At 31.7% G+C, this 16,104-nt stretch overlaps 1 protein-coding gene across 3 annotated transcripts in view; it reads left to right on the forward strand.

Annotated features, from left to right (window-relative positions):
* STXBP5L (syntaxin binding protein 5L) overlaps positions 1-16,104 on the forward strand; it is a 478,051-nt gene that overhangs the window by 189,665 nt on the left and 272,282 nt on the right. For 2 of the 3 annotated variants that reach the window (XM_054481057.2, XM_054481058.2), the window contains exon 8: positions 15,820-15,903. In XM_054481057.2, coding sequence (XP_054337032.1) covers positions 15,820-15,903 — 84 coding nt within the window. Of the gene's footprint in view, positions 1-11,306; positions 11,404-15,819; positions 15,904-16,104 lie in introns of all 3 variants that reach the window. The other variant, XM_054481059.2, reaches the window with a different exon arrangement.

Raw genomic sequence — 16,104 nt, forward strand, 5'->3', positions numbered from 1 at the left:
ATGGCTATCACTACAATTTTTTAAAAATAACAGATGCCAGCAAGGTTGGAGAGAATAGGTAACACTTATACACTGCTGGTGGGAATGTAAATTAGTTAAGCCATTGTGGAAAGCGATCTAGAGGTTTTCCAAAGAACTGAAAGCAGAGCTACCATTTGATCCAGCAGTCTCACTGCTGGGTATATAGCCAAAGAAATTATAAATTGTTCTACCATAAAGACACATGCATGTGTATGTTCATTGCAGTACTATTCACAATAGCAGAGACATGGAATCAACCTAAGTGCCCATCAATGGTGGACTGGATGAAGAAAATGTGCTACATATACACCATGGAATACTACATAGCTATTTTAAAAAATGAGGTCATGGCCTTTGCAGCACATGGAGGGAGCTGGGGGCCATTATTCTAACCAAATTAACACAGGAACAGAAAACCAAATACTCCATGTGCTCCTTATAAATGGGAGCTAAACATTGTGTACACACAGACACAAAGAAGGGAACAGTAGACACTGCTGCCTATTTTAGGGGGGAGGGTGGGAGGAGGGTGAGGATTGAAAAACTACCTATCAAGTATTATGCTAATTACCTGGGTGACAAAACTATTTGTACACCAAACCCTGATAACATGCAATTTCCCCATGTACCAAATCTGCACACGTACCCCTTAAACCTAAAATAAAAGTTGAAAAGAATAAAAAAAGTGTTGGTTTTTTAAAAATATAAACAAAATTGGCAAACTTTTAGCTAGACTAAGAAAAAAGAATGAAGACCAAATAAATAAAATCAGAGATGAAAAAAAGTTACATCTGATACCACAGAAATTCAAAAGATTGGCAGACTCTTGTGAACAATTTTATGCCAACAGACTGGAAAGCCTAGAAGAAATAGATAAATACCTGGATACCAAAACCAGGTAAGGACATAATAAAAAAGAAAACTGCAGGCAAATATTCCTGTTGAACGTAGATGCAAAATGTTTAACAAAATACTCAACCAAATTCAACAGCACATTAAAAAGATCATTCATTATGACCAAGTGAGATTTATTGCAGGAATACAAAGATGGTTCAACATATTCAAATCAATAAACATAATACATCATATTAACAGAATGAAGGACAAAAACCATATGGTCATTTTAATACATGGAGAAAAGGCATATGACAAAAGTCAACATTCCTTTATGATTTACATTTTCAGTAAATTATATAGAAGGATTGTACCTCAACCCAATAAGGGCCACAATTGACAGAGCCACAGCTAACATCATACTGAATGGGAAAAAGTTAAAAACTTTTTTTCTGACATCTGGAACAAGGTAAGGATGTCCACTCTTGGCAGTCCTATACAACACAGTACTGGAAGTCCTGACCAGAGCAACTAGGCAAGTGAAAGAAATATAAGGCATCTAAATTTGATAGGAGGAAGTTAAATTGTCCCTTTTTGCTGATGACATGATTTTATACATAGAAATCCCTAAATACTCCACTAAAAGGCTTTTAGAATTTGTAAGTGAGTTAAGTTGCAGGTTATAAAATCAACATGCAAAAGTCAGTAGTATATGTGTATGCTAATAGTAAATTATTTGTGAAAGAAATAAACAATTCTGTTTACCATATCCACTAAAAAAACTGGAAATAAATTTAAGGAGGTGAAAGATCTCTACATTGGAAATTATAAAACATTGATAAGAGAATTGAAGACACATAAATGGAAAGCTATCCCATATTCAAGGATTAGGATAATTAATATAGTTAAAATATTTTTACCACTCAGTGTGATCTATAGATTCAATACAATTTCTATCAAAATACCAATATCATTCTTCACAGAAATAGAAAAAACATCACAAAGTTTGTATGGAACCACAAGAGACTCTAAATAACCAAAGCAGTCTTGACCAAAAAGAACAAAGCTGAAGGCATCACATTACCTGACTTCAAAGTATATCACAATGCTATAGTAACCAAAACAGCATGGTGCTGGCATAAAAACAGACACATAGGCTGATGGAACATATTAGAGAGCCCAAAATAAACATCCACACATATACAGCCAATTGATTTTTGACAAATGTGCCAAAAATATGCAATAAAGAAAGGAAAGTCTCCTTAATAAATAATATTGGGAAAACTGTATATGCACATGTGGAAGAATGACATAAGACACTCATTTCTCACTATATGAAAAAATTAAAATAGATTAAATAATTAAGTGTAATTCCTCAAACTGTGAACCTACTGGAAGAAAACATAGGGGAAATGCTTTATGACATGGGTATGGGCAAGGAGTTTTTTGAATAAGAACTCAAGAGCACAGGCAACAAAAGTTAAAATAGACAAATGAGATTATATCACACACAAAAATGTTTGCATAGCAAAGGAAACAACAGAGTGAAAAGACAATCTACAAGTGAAATGTTAGTTATAGAAAAATAAATATGTTCTTACTCATATTGGAGGGTTAAACAAAAATTGAGCTCACAGAATTAAAGTAGCATTGTGGTTATTAGAAACTAGGAAGAGTAGAAGGCAAGGGGAAGAAAGGGAGAAGTTGGTTAATGGATACAAAATTACATCTATATGGAAGGAATGAGTTTTAGCATTCTGTAGCACTATAGGTTGAATATGATTAACAATTATTTAGTGTATATTTATAAAAGCTGAAGAAGATTTTGAATGTTCATAACACAAATTAATTATGAATATTTAAGGTGATAGATATGCTAATTATTGTGATTTGGTCATTACACATTGTTCAAATGTAAAAAAGCACTCTTTCTCATAAACATGTACAATTATTATATGTCAACTAAAAAGAAAAAGAATGACACATGTCAAATTTTAAAAAACTCTATGAGAGGGGTACTATTACACATGAAAAAATTAAGGCGGAATATGAATTAACTTACCCAAGATCGTGTTGCTTGTAAGTATCAGAATTAGTGTTCAAACCTAGGCAATGTGGCTCAGAGTCAATGCTCTTAACAATCACACTATAAGAACAGATATAATAAATATCTACTTACCTGGAGGATATAAATTCTATTTTTATTCCGAGTTCTGAATCAAAACGGTAATTCAAAGGCAGTGAGAACATTAACCTCATCACCATCATTTAGTCTCAAAAGAAAATGTTACATATTCTTTTGCAACCAGTCAGGATTAATTCTCAAATGTATGAAACTTGAAGAGGGAGGACAATGCAAAGGAAACCATACTTAGTAGCAGAACAGTTATTACTATAAGCAGACTTCAAAGTATGTTGGACAAACCATCACTTATGCTGAAAGTGACAATAAAAGAGTTGGGAAAAAAAGATCACCTACAGAATGAGAGAAAATATTTGTCAACTATACATTCAAGAGTATAAGGGACTCAAACAACTCACCATAAAAAACCAAACAACCCAATCAAAAAATGGACAAAATAGACATGTATATGCACATGTGGAAGAATGACATGAAACACTCATTTCTCACTATGTTAAAAAATTAAAATAAATTAAATAATTAAGTGTAATTCCTCAAACTATGAATGACAATAGACATTTTTCAAAAGAAGACATATTATAAATGGCCAACAAGTATATAGTGAAATGCTCAACATCGCTCATCATCAGGGAAATGCAAATCAAAACCACGGTGAGCTATCACCTCACCGCATTTAGAATTGCCATTATCAAAAAGACAAAAGATAATAAGTACTGGTGAAGATATGGAGAAAGGGTAATGTAAATTGGTATAACCATTGTAGAAAATAGTATGGAGATTCCTCAAATTAAAAATAGAAATACCATATGATTCAGCAATACCACTACTGGGTATATAACTAAATGAATTGCAGTCAATATATCCAAGAGATATCTGCATTCCCATGTTCATCACAACATTATTAACAATGGCCAAGATATGGAATCAATGTAATTATCCATCATTGGATAAATAGATAAAGAAAATATGGTATATATTCACGATGGAATACTATTCAGCCATATAAAATGATGAAATCTTCTCATCTGGGACAACATGGATGAACCTGGAGGACCCTACGTTAAGGGAAATAAGCCAGAAACAGAAAGATAAATTCCATATCATCTCACTCATATGTGGAATTTTAAAAAATTGATTACATTGAAGTAGAGAGAGGAAAGGTACTTATCGGCTGCTGAGGTGGTTAATGAGGAGGAATGGATGAGGACATGTTGGTCAAAGAATAACATAATTACAGTTATGTAGCAGGAATAAATTTTAAGAGATCTAATGTATTACAAGGTGATTATAGTTAATGATATATTGCACTGTTGAAGAATATAGAGCGTAGATGTTATGTGATCTTATCACAAAATGATAACTATGTGAGGTAATGCTTTTGTTAACTATAAGTTTAACCATTCCACAATGTATATATATTTCAAAATACTGTGTTATGTGTGATAAAAACATACAATGTTATCTGTCAATATAAAAGAAATAAACTTTTTAAAGACTGAAAAAATACCGAAATTGAAAGAAAAGTATGTTAAACAGCAATGCAATAGCAGAAGGAAGTGTGAAACTTAGGCCAGGCATGGTGTTTCACACCTGTAATCCCAGCACTTGTGAGGCCAAGCCGGGCAGATCACCTGAGATTGGGAGTTTGAGACTAGCCTGACCAACACAGAGAAACCCTGTCTCTACTAAAAATACAAAATTAGCTTGGGGTGGTGGCACATGCCTGTAATCCCAGCTATTCGGGAGGCTGAGGCAGGAGAATCGCTTGAACCCGGGAGGCAGAGGTTGCAGTGAGCTGAGATTGTGCCATTGCACTCCAGCTTGGTCAACAAGAGTGAAACTCTGTCTCAAAAAAAAAAAAAAAATGTAAAACTTATTGATAAGGGTAAATATACAAACAAATTCAGAATACTGTAGCATGAGATGATGATGGGTACATCACTTAATTCTATTAGGACAGTGCAAAAGTAATTGCAGTAAAGTAATTCAAAGGACACAATTATTAAAAATAACTATAACTGAAAATTATGTTAGAAGATACACCATATAAGTAGATGAAAATTATGACAACAATACTATAAAGTATGTGTCAGGGGAAGAGAAGTTTAAGTGTAGAGTTTTGGTATACTATTGAACTTAAGGTGTTATTGCTTAAAATAGAGCATTAGATTTTATGCAAGTCCTAAGGTAACCACACACACAAAGAATGCCTAAGAAGTTACACAAAATAAAAAGAAATCAAAGCATATCAATAAAAAACATAAAGGAAGACAGTAAGAGAGGAAAAGACAGACAAAAGAGTTATAAGACAAACAGAAAACAACTAACAAAATGGCAAATCATTCCCTGTCAATAATTATTTTAAATGTTAATGAATTGATCTCCCCAATCAAAAGATACAAAGTATCTGAATTGATTTAGAAAAATAAAAAATAAAAAACAAGACCCAACCATATGCTGTCTACAGTAAACTCCCTTTCCATTTAAGGATATATAAAGACTGAAAAAGATGTTTCATGCAAATGATAATTTATGCAAATAGTAAACAAAAGTGTGGAGGGATGTCTATTATTATTGCAGACACCATAGACTTTAAGTCAAAAATTATCATGAGACAAAGAAGGACAATAAAAAGGTCTATCCACCAAGAAGAAAATAATGATTATAAATATATACACATCTGATATCAGAGCACCTAAATATATAAGGCAAATATTGTCAGAACTGAAGGGAGAAATAGATAGTAATGCAATGATAGTAAGAGACTTCAGTACTCTGCTTTCAATAATAGACAGATTATTCAGATATATTAAAAGGAATCAGAGGGCTTCAATAACACTACAGACCAAATGGACTTAACATATATACAGAACTTTCCACCCAACAGCAGAAAGATATACATTTTTCTCAAGCACACATGGAATATTCTCCAGAATAGATAACATGTTAGGCCATGAAACAAACCTTAATACATTTAAGAAGATTGAAATGATACCAAGTATCCTTTCTGACCACAATGTAATAAAACTAGAAATCAATAGTGGAAGAAAACTCCAAAATGTACAAATATATAGAAATTAAACAATACATCCCTAAACAACCATTGCCTCAATAAGAAATCAAAAAAGAAATTAGAAAATATCTTGAGACAAACAAAAATGAAAACACACTCTATCAAAAATTATGGGATGCGGCAAAAGCAATACTAAGAGGGAAGTTCTAGCAATAAATGCTTACATTAAAAAATAAGAAAGACCTGCAAACTTACAACTTTACCTCAAGGAACTAGAAAAGGAAGAGCAAACTAAGCACAAATGTAGCGGAAGGAAGGAAATAAAGATTAGAGCAGAAATAAATGAAATGGATAAAAAAGAAAATCAACAAAACTGAGAGTTATTATTTGAAAAGATCAACAAAATTGACAAACTCAGCTACACTAAGTAAAAAAGATTTAAAATTCAAGTAAATAAAATCAGAAATGAAAGGAGAGATTTACAACTGATGCCACAGAAATAAGGATCATAAGAGACTAATAAGAACAGTTATATACCAACAAACTGTATAATCTAGAAGGATTGAGTAAATTCTTAGAAACATAAAACCGGCCAAGACAAACCATGAAGAAATAGAAAGTCTAAGAACTAGTATAGAGATTGAATTAGTAATGAAAAACCTCTTAGCGAGGAAAAGCTCAGGATGGCTTCACTAGTGAATTCTACCAAAAATTTGAAGAATTAACATCAGTCCTCAAATTAAAAAAAAAAAAAACTTGAAGAGGGGAAAACATTGTCATCAGCGTTACCCTGACACCAAAACTAGACCAATATATCACAAGAAAATAAAACTGTAGGTGAATATTCATGATGAAATAGATGCAAAAATCCTCAACAAAATACTGGCAAACTGAATCCAAGAGCACATTAAAATAATCATGCATCATGATCAAGTGGGATCTATCTCTGAAGTGCAAGGATTGTTCAACACATAATAATAACACTTTCTGATTTTAAGCTAAATTACAAGGCTACAATAATTAATATAGTATGACAATTGCATAAAAACAGACATATAGACCAATGGAACAGAATAGAGAGCCCAGAAATAATCCACACATATGTGGTCAACTGATCTTTGACAAGGGTGCCAAGAATACACAGTGTAGAAAGGATATTTTAAACAAGTGGTATTGAGAAAACTGGATATCCACATGTATAAGAATGTAATTAGACCTTTTGCATACATCTTACTAAAAACATCAATTCAAAATGGATTAAAGACTTAAACATAAGACCTTAAACTCTGAAATAAACATAAGACCTTAAACTCTGAAATATGTAGAAAAAACATAGAAGAAAAGCTTCATGACGCTGGTTTTGACAATGTCATGGCTCTATAAACATGACACTGAAAGTAACTACAATGAAAACAAAAATAAACATGTAGGACAAGGTCAAACTAAAAAGCTTCTGTATAGCAAAAGAAACAATCAACAGCGTGAAAACACAATGTAGAGAATAGGAGAAAATTTTTGCAAGCCATGTATCTGTAAAGGGTTAATCTGCAAAATACATAAGAAACTCATACAATTCAATAGTAAAAAAAAAAAAAAAAAAAAAAAAAAAAAAAAAAAAAAAAAAATCTAGTAACCCGATTTTAAAATGGGCTTAGGTCTTAAATAGACATTTCTCCAATGTCTATACTATAAAGTATGTGTCAGGGGAAGAGAAGTTTCAGTGTAGAGTTTTGGTATACTATTGAACTTAAGGTATTATCAGCTTAAAACAGAGCATTAGATTTTATGTAAGTCCTACGGTAACCACACACACAAAGAATGCCTAAGATCAGGTATATGGAAAAGTGCTTAATGTTATTAATCATTAGAGAAATGCAAATCAAAACCAAGAATAGATACTAGGATCATTATTATGTATATGTATTTTAAACCAAAAGACACCTTTTGATAAGGATGTGAAGATATTGGAACACTTGTATGGTGGGACTGCAAAATGCTTCAACCACTATGGAAAGCAGTGTGGAGGTTCCTCAAAAAATTAAAAATGAAACTACCTGTATAATACAGCAGTCCCCCTTCTGGATATTTATACAAAAGAATTGAAATCAAGATCTCAAAGAGAAATAAATCATAATACTTTTGGCAATAGCCAATATGTGGAAATGGCCTAAATGGCCATTGGCAGATGAATAAACAACATGTGGTTACCCAGCCGTTATTAGGGCGGAAGAGTATCCTCTCGTGTAGCTATAATACACATGGTATTTCTACAATGGAATACTTTTCAGCCTTAATAAATAAGGAAATTTTACAATATGTGACAACATGGATAAACCTGGAGGATATTATGTGAAGTGAAATGACCAGTCATAGAAAGACAAATTCTTCACCATTCAACTTATATCAGGTATCTAAAATAGTCATATATATAGAATCAAAGAGTGTAATGGTGGCTGATGGGCTGGGGGAGGTTGAAATGCAGAGATACTAATCAGTGAACTTAAAGTTTCAGTCAAGCAAGCTTGATTGATGTATAAACTTTAGAAATCTGCTGTGCAACATTGTATCTAGAGTCAACAGTAATGTACTATATATTTATAAATTTGTTAATAGGGTAGATCTCATGTTCAGTGTTCTTACTACAATAAAATAAAATATTAATGGAAAAAGCTTAAATAAAATATTAGGAGACAGAATCCCACCAGCACATTAAAAAATAATTCATTATGACTAGTGGTGTTTTACTCCAGGGATGCAAGGATAGGTACTATTACAAAATCCATCAATATAATTTATATCGCTAATAGGTCTAAGAACAAATGATTATCTTTATTGATGCTGAAAAAGTCTTTGAATAAAATTTAGCACCCATTGTATTTCCAATTTTGATAATCAGATCAGTCCTTCCACTGGCAGAATTCTATACTCTACAAAAATATAATTTAAAACATGTCATCAAATTATTTTCAGCGAACAAAATTTGCAGCAATTCATCAACATCAAATCTTCACTGAGGAAAAACCTAAAAGACTTGTTTAAGAAAATGAAAATGATCTATTATATAAGAACAGAGATGAAGAAAAGAATAAAGAACCACAAACATGCATTAAACTAAGGAAATATTTTATAAAAATAATAATGACTTCTTGGAGTGTAATATATTGAGAATTATGATACAAGTTGGGATGACGTTCACTAAATTTAATTGCCAATGTCTTTATGATGGTTAATTTTACACATCAAGCTGACTGGATTAAGGAATACTCAGAGAGTTGGTAAAACATTATTTTTAGTATGTCTGTGAAAGTGTTTCCAGAATAAATGACCATTTGAATTAGTAGACTGAGTGAAGAATATCTGCCCTCACCAATGTGAGTAGACATTATCCAGTTTATTGAGGTTAGGATAGAACAAAAAACACGAAAGATGAATTTGCTCTCTCTACTGGAACTGGGACATCTATCCTTTCCTGCTTTTGAATATCAGCTCAAGGTTCTCAGGACTTCAGACTCTTCTTAACCAGGCCTCTCCCACTTCTCTGGTTCTCAGGCCTTCAAACACAGACTAAATTACAATCCCAGTTTTCCTACTTCGTCAGCTTATAGAGAGCATATTGTGGAACTTCTAATCCTGCATAATTACATGAACCAATTTGCATAATAAATTCCTTCTTATATATCTATACAGATATATATATCCTATTGATTCTGTTTCTCTGGAGAACCCTAATACAGTCCTTATAATTTCCAGAAAGTAGCACAAGTACTAATTTACATTATAATTTGATAAGTCATGAAAAATTTTTATTCTGGTGGGTAACACTAAAAGAATAATAAATGTATGTATAATGGATAAGTTAATAGAGTGGAAAATTAGGATAAGAAAAAATTACTAACCAACTCCCTTCCCAAAAAAAGGGAGGACACATTAAACAAATGGGACAAATACAAGATAAGTAGGTAGCTTTGTTCTAAAATATGTCAGCAATTATATTAAATGTAAACTGACTAAATAGGCTAATTACCAGACAATAATTTGCAAACTGCTAAAACAACAATATGCTGTTACAAGAGATACACTTTCAACTTACAGATGTAGAAAAGTTTAATGCAAAACTGCAAAAGGATATAGTATGTAAACCATAACCAAAGAAAACTTGTGTAACCATACTAATATCAGAGGATATAGACTTTAAGGCAAAAACCTTTTTAAGGATATTTTATAATAGAAATTGGTTAATTCAGCAGAAGATGTAATAATCCTAAATTTGTATATGCCTAGTGATGACATAGATTTATAGTATACAGGTAGTGCTTACTTTGCATGGTACCATGTTAACTAAAACGTGCTTATCTGAATTGTGTTTTCATTTTGCATGGAATCATGATGTGTGTGTATGTATAATTTGATAGAACTAAAAAAATTTTAAAAATTGGACAGAACTAAAATGAAAAATACTTAAATCTACAATTGTAGTTGGAGATTTTAACAAACCTCTTCCAGTCACTGAGAAAACAAGCAAAGAAATAATTAGTGTGGATAAAGAAAACTAAAACCACACGATTAACAACTTAACCAAGTTGACACATATAATACATTATGTATATAGTACTAGCAGACCACACATTATTTTCAAGTGCTTATAGAGTAGTTACCAAAGTTGTATATTTGCTGAACCAAAAAACATGCCAATAAATTTCAGAGGATTAAAAAATTAGAATATATTTTAAACAAAATTGCAATAACAACATGACATATCAAAAACTTGTGGAATGTAGCTAAAGCTGTGCCTCCAGGAAAATTTATAGTTTATATTGCATTTATTAAAAAGCGAAGAAAAGCTGAAAATCAGTGATCTTAATATCCAACCCAGTAAGCTAGATAAACAGTGCATTAAACCCAAAGAAAGTAGTAGAAAGATAACAATAAAGATATAATGGTTAATTTTGTGTGTCAACTTGACTGGGCCTTGAGGTGACCAAATATTGGTCAAACATCATTCTAAAGGTTTAGGTGAGGATGTTTTGGTTGAGATGAATATTTAAATCTGTAGACAGTAAAGCAGATTGCCATTCTTAATGTGAGTGGGTCTCATCAATCAGCTGAAGGCCTGAATAGAACAAAAAGGCTAACCCTCTTTCAAGTAAGAGAGAATTCTTCCTGCCTGACTGCTTTTGAACTGAGACATCAGCTTTTTCTTGCCTTTGGACTCTAACTGGAACATCGGCTCTTCCTGGTTCTTGAGCCTGCTGACCTTCAGCCTGGAACTATACCATTGGTTCTCCTGGTTCTCAGGTCTTCAGACTCAGACTGGCACACCATCAGCTCTCCTGGATCTCCCGCTTGCCAACTCACCCTGCAGATCTTGGGACTTGTCAGCCTTCATAATCACGTGAGCCAATTCCTCATAATAAATATCTTTTTCTATACATAGAAAAACATCTATTGGTTCTAATTTTTCGGAGAACCCTAATTCAAAAGATGAGAGTGGAAATCAAAAGAACAGAAAACAAAAATTTAGTACATTAGCAAAAGCAGTTCTTTGAAAATACTAACAAAATTGATGCATCTCTGGCAAGTCTGATCAAGAATGAAAGAGAAGGCACAAAAAATCACAACCAATTTATGCTCCCCCTAGTAGTACATTTGGTTTAACTTGTCAGAATCAGTCAATGCAATTCACAGAAATAAGGAGAAAAATATATGGTAATAAAAATAGCTAATAAGCAGCATTTAATAAAATTTACCTTCTCTTCATTATAAAAATCTCTTGGTACACTAGGGAAAGAAAGGAATTTCATTAATATGAACTTTGTTAATTTTCCCAAAGCTATGAAAACATCCTCCTTAATGATGAATTAATATAAATTTTCCTCCTGAAATGAGAAATGAGACAAAGATGGCTATGATTTATTCCTTTAATTTAACATTGTACAGCTATTCACAATATTGGTCATTAGATGAGAAGGAATTGGAACTCATATACATTTTGTGAGAATGAAAACATGCAGTGGTTGGTATAACCACTTTGGAAAACTGCTTGGCAGTATCTATTAAAGTTAAACATACTAATATCCTATGGATCAATATACATTTAACAGAAATGCATATATGTATTTACCAAAAGATATGTACAAGGTTGTTCATGGCAGTATTATTACATCAACTGTAAAATGAATAAATTAATTTGTGGTAGTGCCATAGCCAAACAATGAAATACTATTTTAATAATGAAATTAAATTAACTAATGCTACAAATATAATAGAAATAGAAGCAAGAAAGAGAGCAATATGTATTGTATAATTCTACCTGTCTAATTCAAAACAGGTAACAGTACCCTATAGTGTTAGAAGTCAGGATAGTGGTTATTTTTAGAGAAGAGAGTGGGAATATTAACTAGGTAAGAGTACGAAATAGGCTTCTGAATGGCTTGTATTGTTTTTCTTGTATTACTTGTCTTTCTATTGTATTCTTTAATGTGGATTGTAGTTTCATGGGTTTGTTTACTTCATCATAATTCATTAAATATACATCTATAATCTGTGTACATTATATATATTTCAACAAAAATATTTATTTTAAAATTAAAAACCTATTCCTAATAAAAGAAATGTATAACATATAAATCAATTTATACTTCTTTAAATGTCTCTCTCTCTCTCTTTCTATGCCCTCTCCCTCCCTCCCTCCCCAGAATTCAGGATCTTATTTAATGGGGAAACACTAGAGGCATAGCCACCAAAGTCAGGAAGAAGGCAAGGATGCTCAGCCTCTCTACTATTTTTAATACTCTAGGGTGATTTTTAGCAAAGCAGTTAGATAGATACAAACAATTAGAGACATACAAATTGGAAAAAAATAAAGTAGTCTCTATTTTAGATTATATGATAATATATCTGGAATGGCAAAGAGAATCAACCTTAAAATGAATACAAACAAAATAATTTAGAAAGATGTATACTAAAATCTAACTATAGAAATAATACCCTATTAGAAAAGGTAATGAAGAGAAGAACCCATATAAAATAGCAATAAGAAAGTTAAAATAACTAGGTATAAAATTAGCAAGAAAATCAATATGTGGAAAACTTTCAAACTTCCTAAAAGATATAAACGTATACTTGAATAAATAAAAGGTGGTATCCTTTGCTCTTGAATAAGGTGGCTCATTATTTTTTCTTCTGCTTCCTGAGATTTACTTTTTTCTTTACTTTTCAAAGTCAAATGCTTATATCATTAAAACATTTTCAGTTTTTCTTCTCTACATACATATTTACAAAACCATAAAATTTCCTCTTAAGATTCATCTGTGTCTTGTGAGGCATTTTTGTTCAGTTCTATTTTATATATTTCATTATGATTTCTTCTTTGCTTATTAATTACCTACAGATATATTTTTTAGTTTTCAAAATATTTTTGTCATGACTTCTAATTTTATTTTACTGTGGTTAGAATATAATATCTACAATTTTGATTTTTTGGCATTTAACAATTAATTTGTTATTCACCAAATACCTATTTTTTTTCAGACACTAGTGTAGGTTCTAATGATATCATGGTGAAGAAGTAACCCTACTTCTTTGCCTTTATGGTACTTGCTTCTATTGTGAGAGACATTTTCTGTTTAAAAAATATGTATATATAATTTGTGGTTTGGGCATTGTTCCTGTTTTGGTGTGGTCAAATATTATTGCAGAGTGCTCTTATTTTTGTCTTGGTTCCTCATGGTCACAGAGTGGCCTTGTCTAATGTCTCCTGCATGTCAGGGGGATGCTTTTCTCTTTTCTAATTCTGTAACTGATTCTAATATCATGTTTTCTAAATCATAATCTTGTATACTTATCTCAACAGTTTATGGTGTTTTTGAGATTCAGTATGTTATATTTTGTGATTTACTGGGCCTATTGCTAGCAATATTTTATAAGCAAAGCAACTTTTGTCTTTCAGATATTTACTTTAATAAAATATAATAGTGTTTTAGGATATTATTTTATTAAATCTTGGGGCTCAAATTTAGAAAGATTATATTATTTATTTTATTGCTTAAGTTATATTTTCCAAACTTTTTAGGCTAATGAACCTCCTTGCCAATATCTCCTTGCCAAGAGTCTCATACACTCAATAAAACTGGTTTTATTGGCTGGGCATGGTGGCTCATGCCTGTAATCCCAGCACTTCGGGAGGCCAAGGGGGCAGATCACCTGAGGTCAGGAGTTCGAAACCAGCCTGGCCAACATGGTGAAACCCCATCTCTACTAAAAATACAAAAATTAGCCAGGTGTGGTGGCAGATGCCTGTAATCCCAGCTATTCAGGAGGCTGAGGCACAGAATCTCTTGAACCCAGGAGGCGGAGGTTGCAGTGAGCAGAGATTGTGCCACTGCACTCCACCCTGGGTGACAGAGTAAGACTCTGTCCTCTGTCTCAAAAAAAAAGGAAAGAAATTGGTTTCATTATTCATCATTTTCTCTTGTATGTAAAAAAAATCAATCTGAAGTTAAAATATATCTTAGTACACTTAGTACAGTCATATCAATTTTATTTTAAGAAATATTACTCAAATATGTATTTAGTTTTGACATTTTCACTTAGCAAGTCATATATGCCATTTACTTCACGTTAACATGTAAAAAGCTCAATTTTTTGTCAATTTTAACATTTATTGTGTGTGGTTTAATAACCAAGCATTTTTGTTATAGCTTCAAAAATAAATGTATATTGCTTTAATGAACTGATATTTGAAACCTTTTGTGTTTGTACTGCGAAAACTACTAGCTGGTTTATTTTTGTTATTTTTTGTGTCTCATTGTAAGATGTCGAGATAAGTGATAAGGTCTCAGGATGCTCTGCAGGCTTAGGTTATAACCACCACTATATTTTCTGTTCTTACCAATGGTTTTTTGAAGTTATTGATACATCTTTATGCAGTGTATAAGAATTTTCATCAGAGGAATACTACTAATGTATTTCAAGGAAATCATCTTAAGGCAAATCTGTCAGAAATATATCATTATTTTAACATTGGCTATTTTTATCCTTCGTCTTATTTTTTTTCCCTAACCAATGATAGGTTAAATTTTCTGTCATTGGTAACAATAAAATAGGAAGGATACAAATAATAATTGAGAATCATTTAACAGCAAAAGTTATCAGTATGGCTAGCATTGTTTAGCTTAATGACTGAGTCTTAAAGATGATCATATTATAATCACGATATGTTCTAAAATTCTTCTATTTTAAAGAAATAATATTTTATTAATTATCTTATTTATTGATTTTAAAATAAATATTAATCTTTTTAATGATGTGAATCTCTAGAATAACTTTATAATCTTCAGAGGGTTCATAAAACATCAGTTTAAAATATTGAATTCGGTCAAAGAGAAAATGGGATTTGGTAGAAGAAATTTGAAGCCAAATTTGAAGCCACATTTCTCAAGTGCATAGGACTGAATGGCATATACATAGTTCATTAATCTTATCCCATTTCATGTTTTATTTCATCTTCATTTTCTATCCCATTTTTCTTTTCTTCCAATTTTCATACTTATTTTATATCATGTCATATATATTTATATTCCTCCTTATTTCCTTTTTGAAATTAGGTGGTTTACTGGTAAGTGTTCATATTGAAGCAGAGTTTGCCATTTTTTAAATGTAGAAAACCTATATTCAAGTTCTAGAAAAATTTATTCTAAATAAGGTTGTGTTATGTGGTATGATTTTACTTTATTAACATTAAACTTTATTTGAAGCAAGTTAAAATTAATGCTAGAATTAAGAAAATGATTGTTCTAATGTTTTCCAGCTGCTAATAGGTTATGAAAATGGTACTGTAGTATTCTGGGACTTGAAATCTAAAAGAGCAGAACTGAGAGTTTATTATGATGAGGTAAGTGATTTCTACCGAAATGTTTGAAAGAGTATTGTGACGTTATGCCTGTTTACTACTTTTAAGCTTTGCACTTTACCAATATGTTTAGCCTTGGGAAGTTGCCTGATTCTGACCCAGTGCTTCACACTGTCTTTTAGTATTTGTGTAAGTTCTATCTCTAGATTTTTCTCTGAAGAGGAAATTCTGCCTTGACTGCCT

Source organism: Pongo pygmaeus, chromosome 2 (genome assembly GCF_028885625.2).
Source record: "Pongo pygmaeus isolate AG05252 chromosome 2, NHGRI_mPonPyg2-v2.0_pri, whole genome shotgun sequence".
Taxonomy (NCBI): Eukaryota; Metazoa; Chordata; class Mammalia; order Primates; family Hominidae; genus Pongo; species Pongo pygmaeus.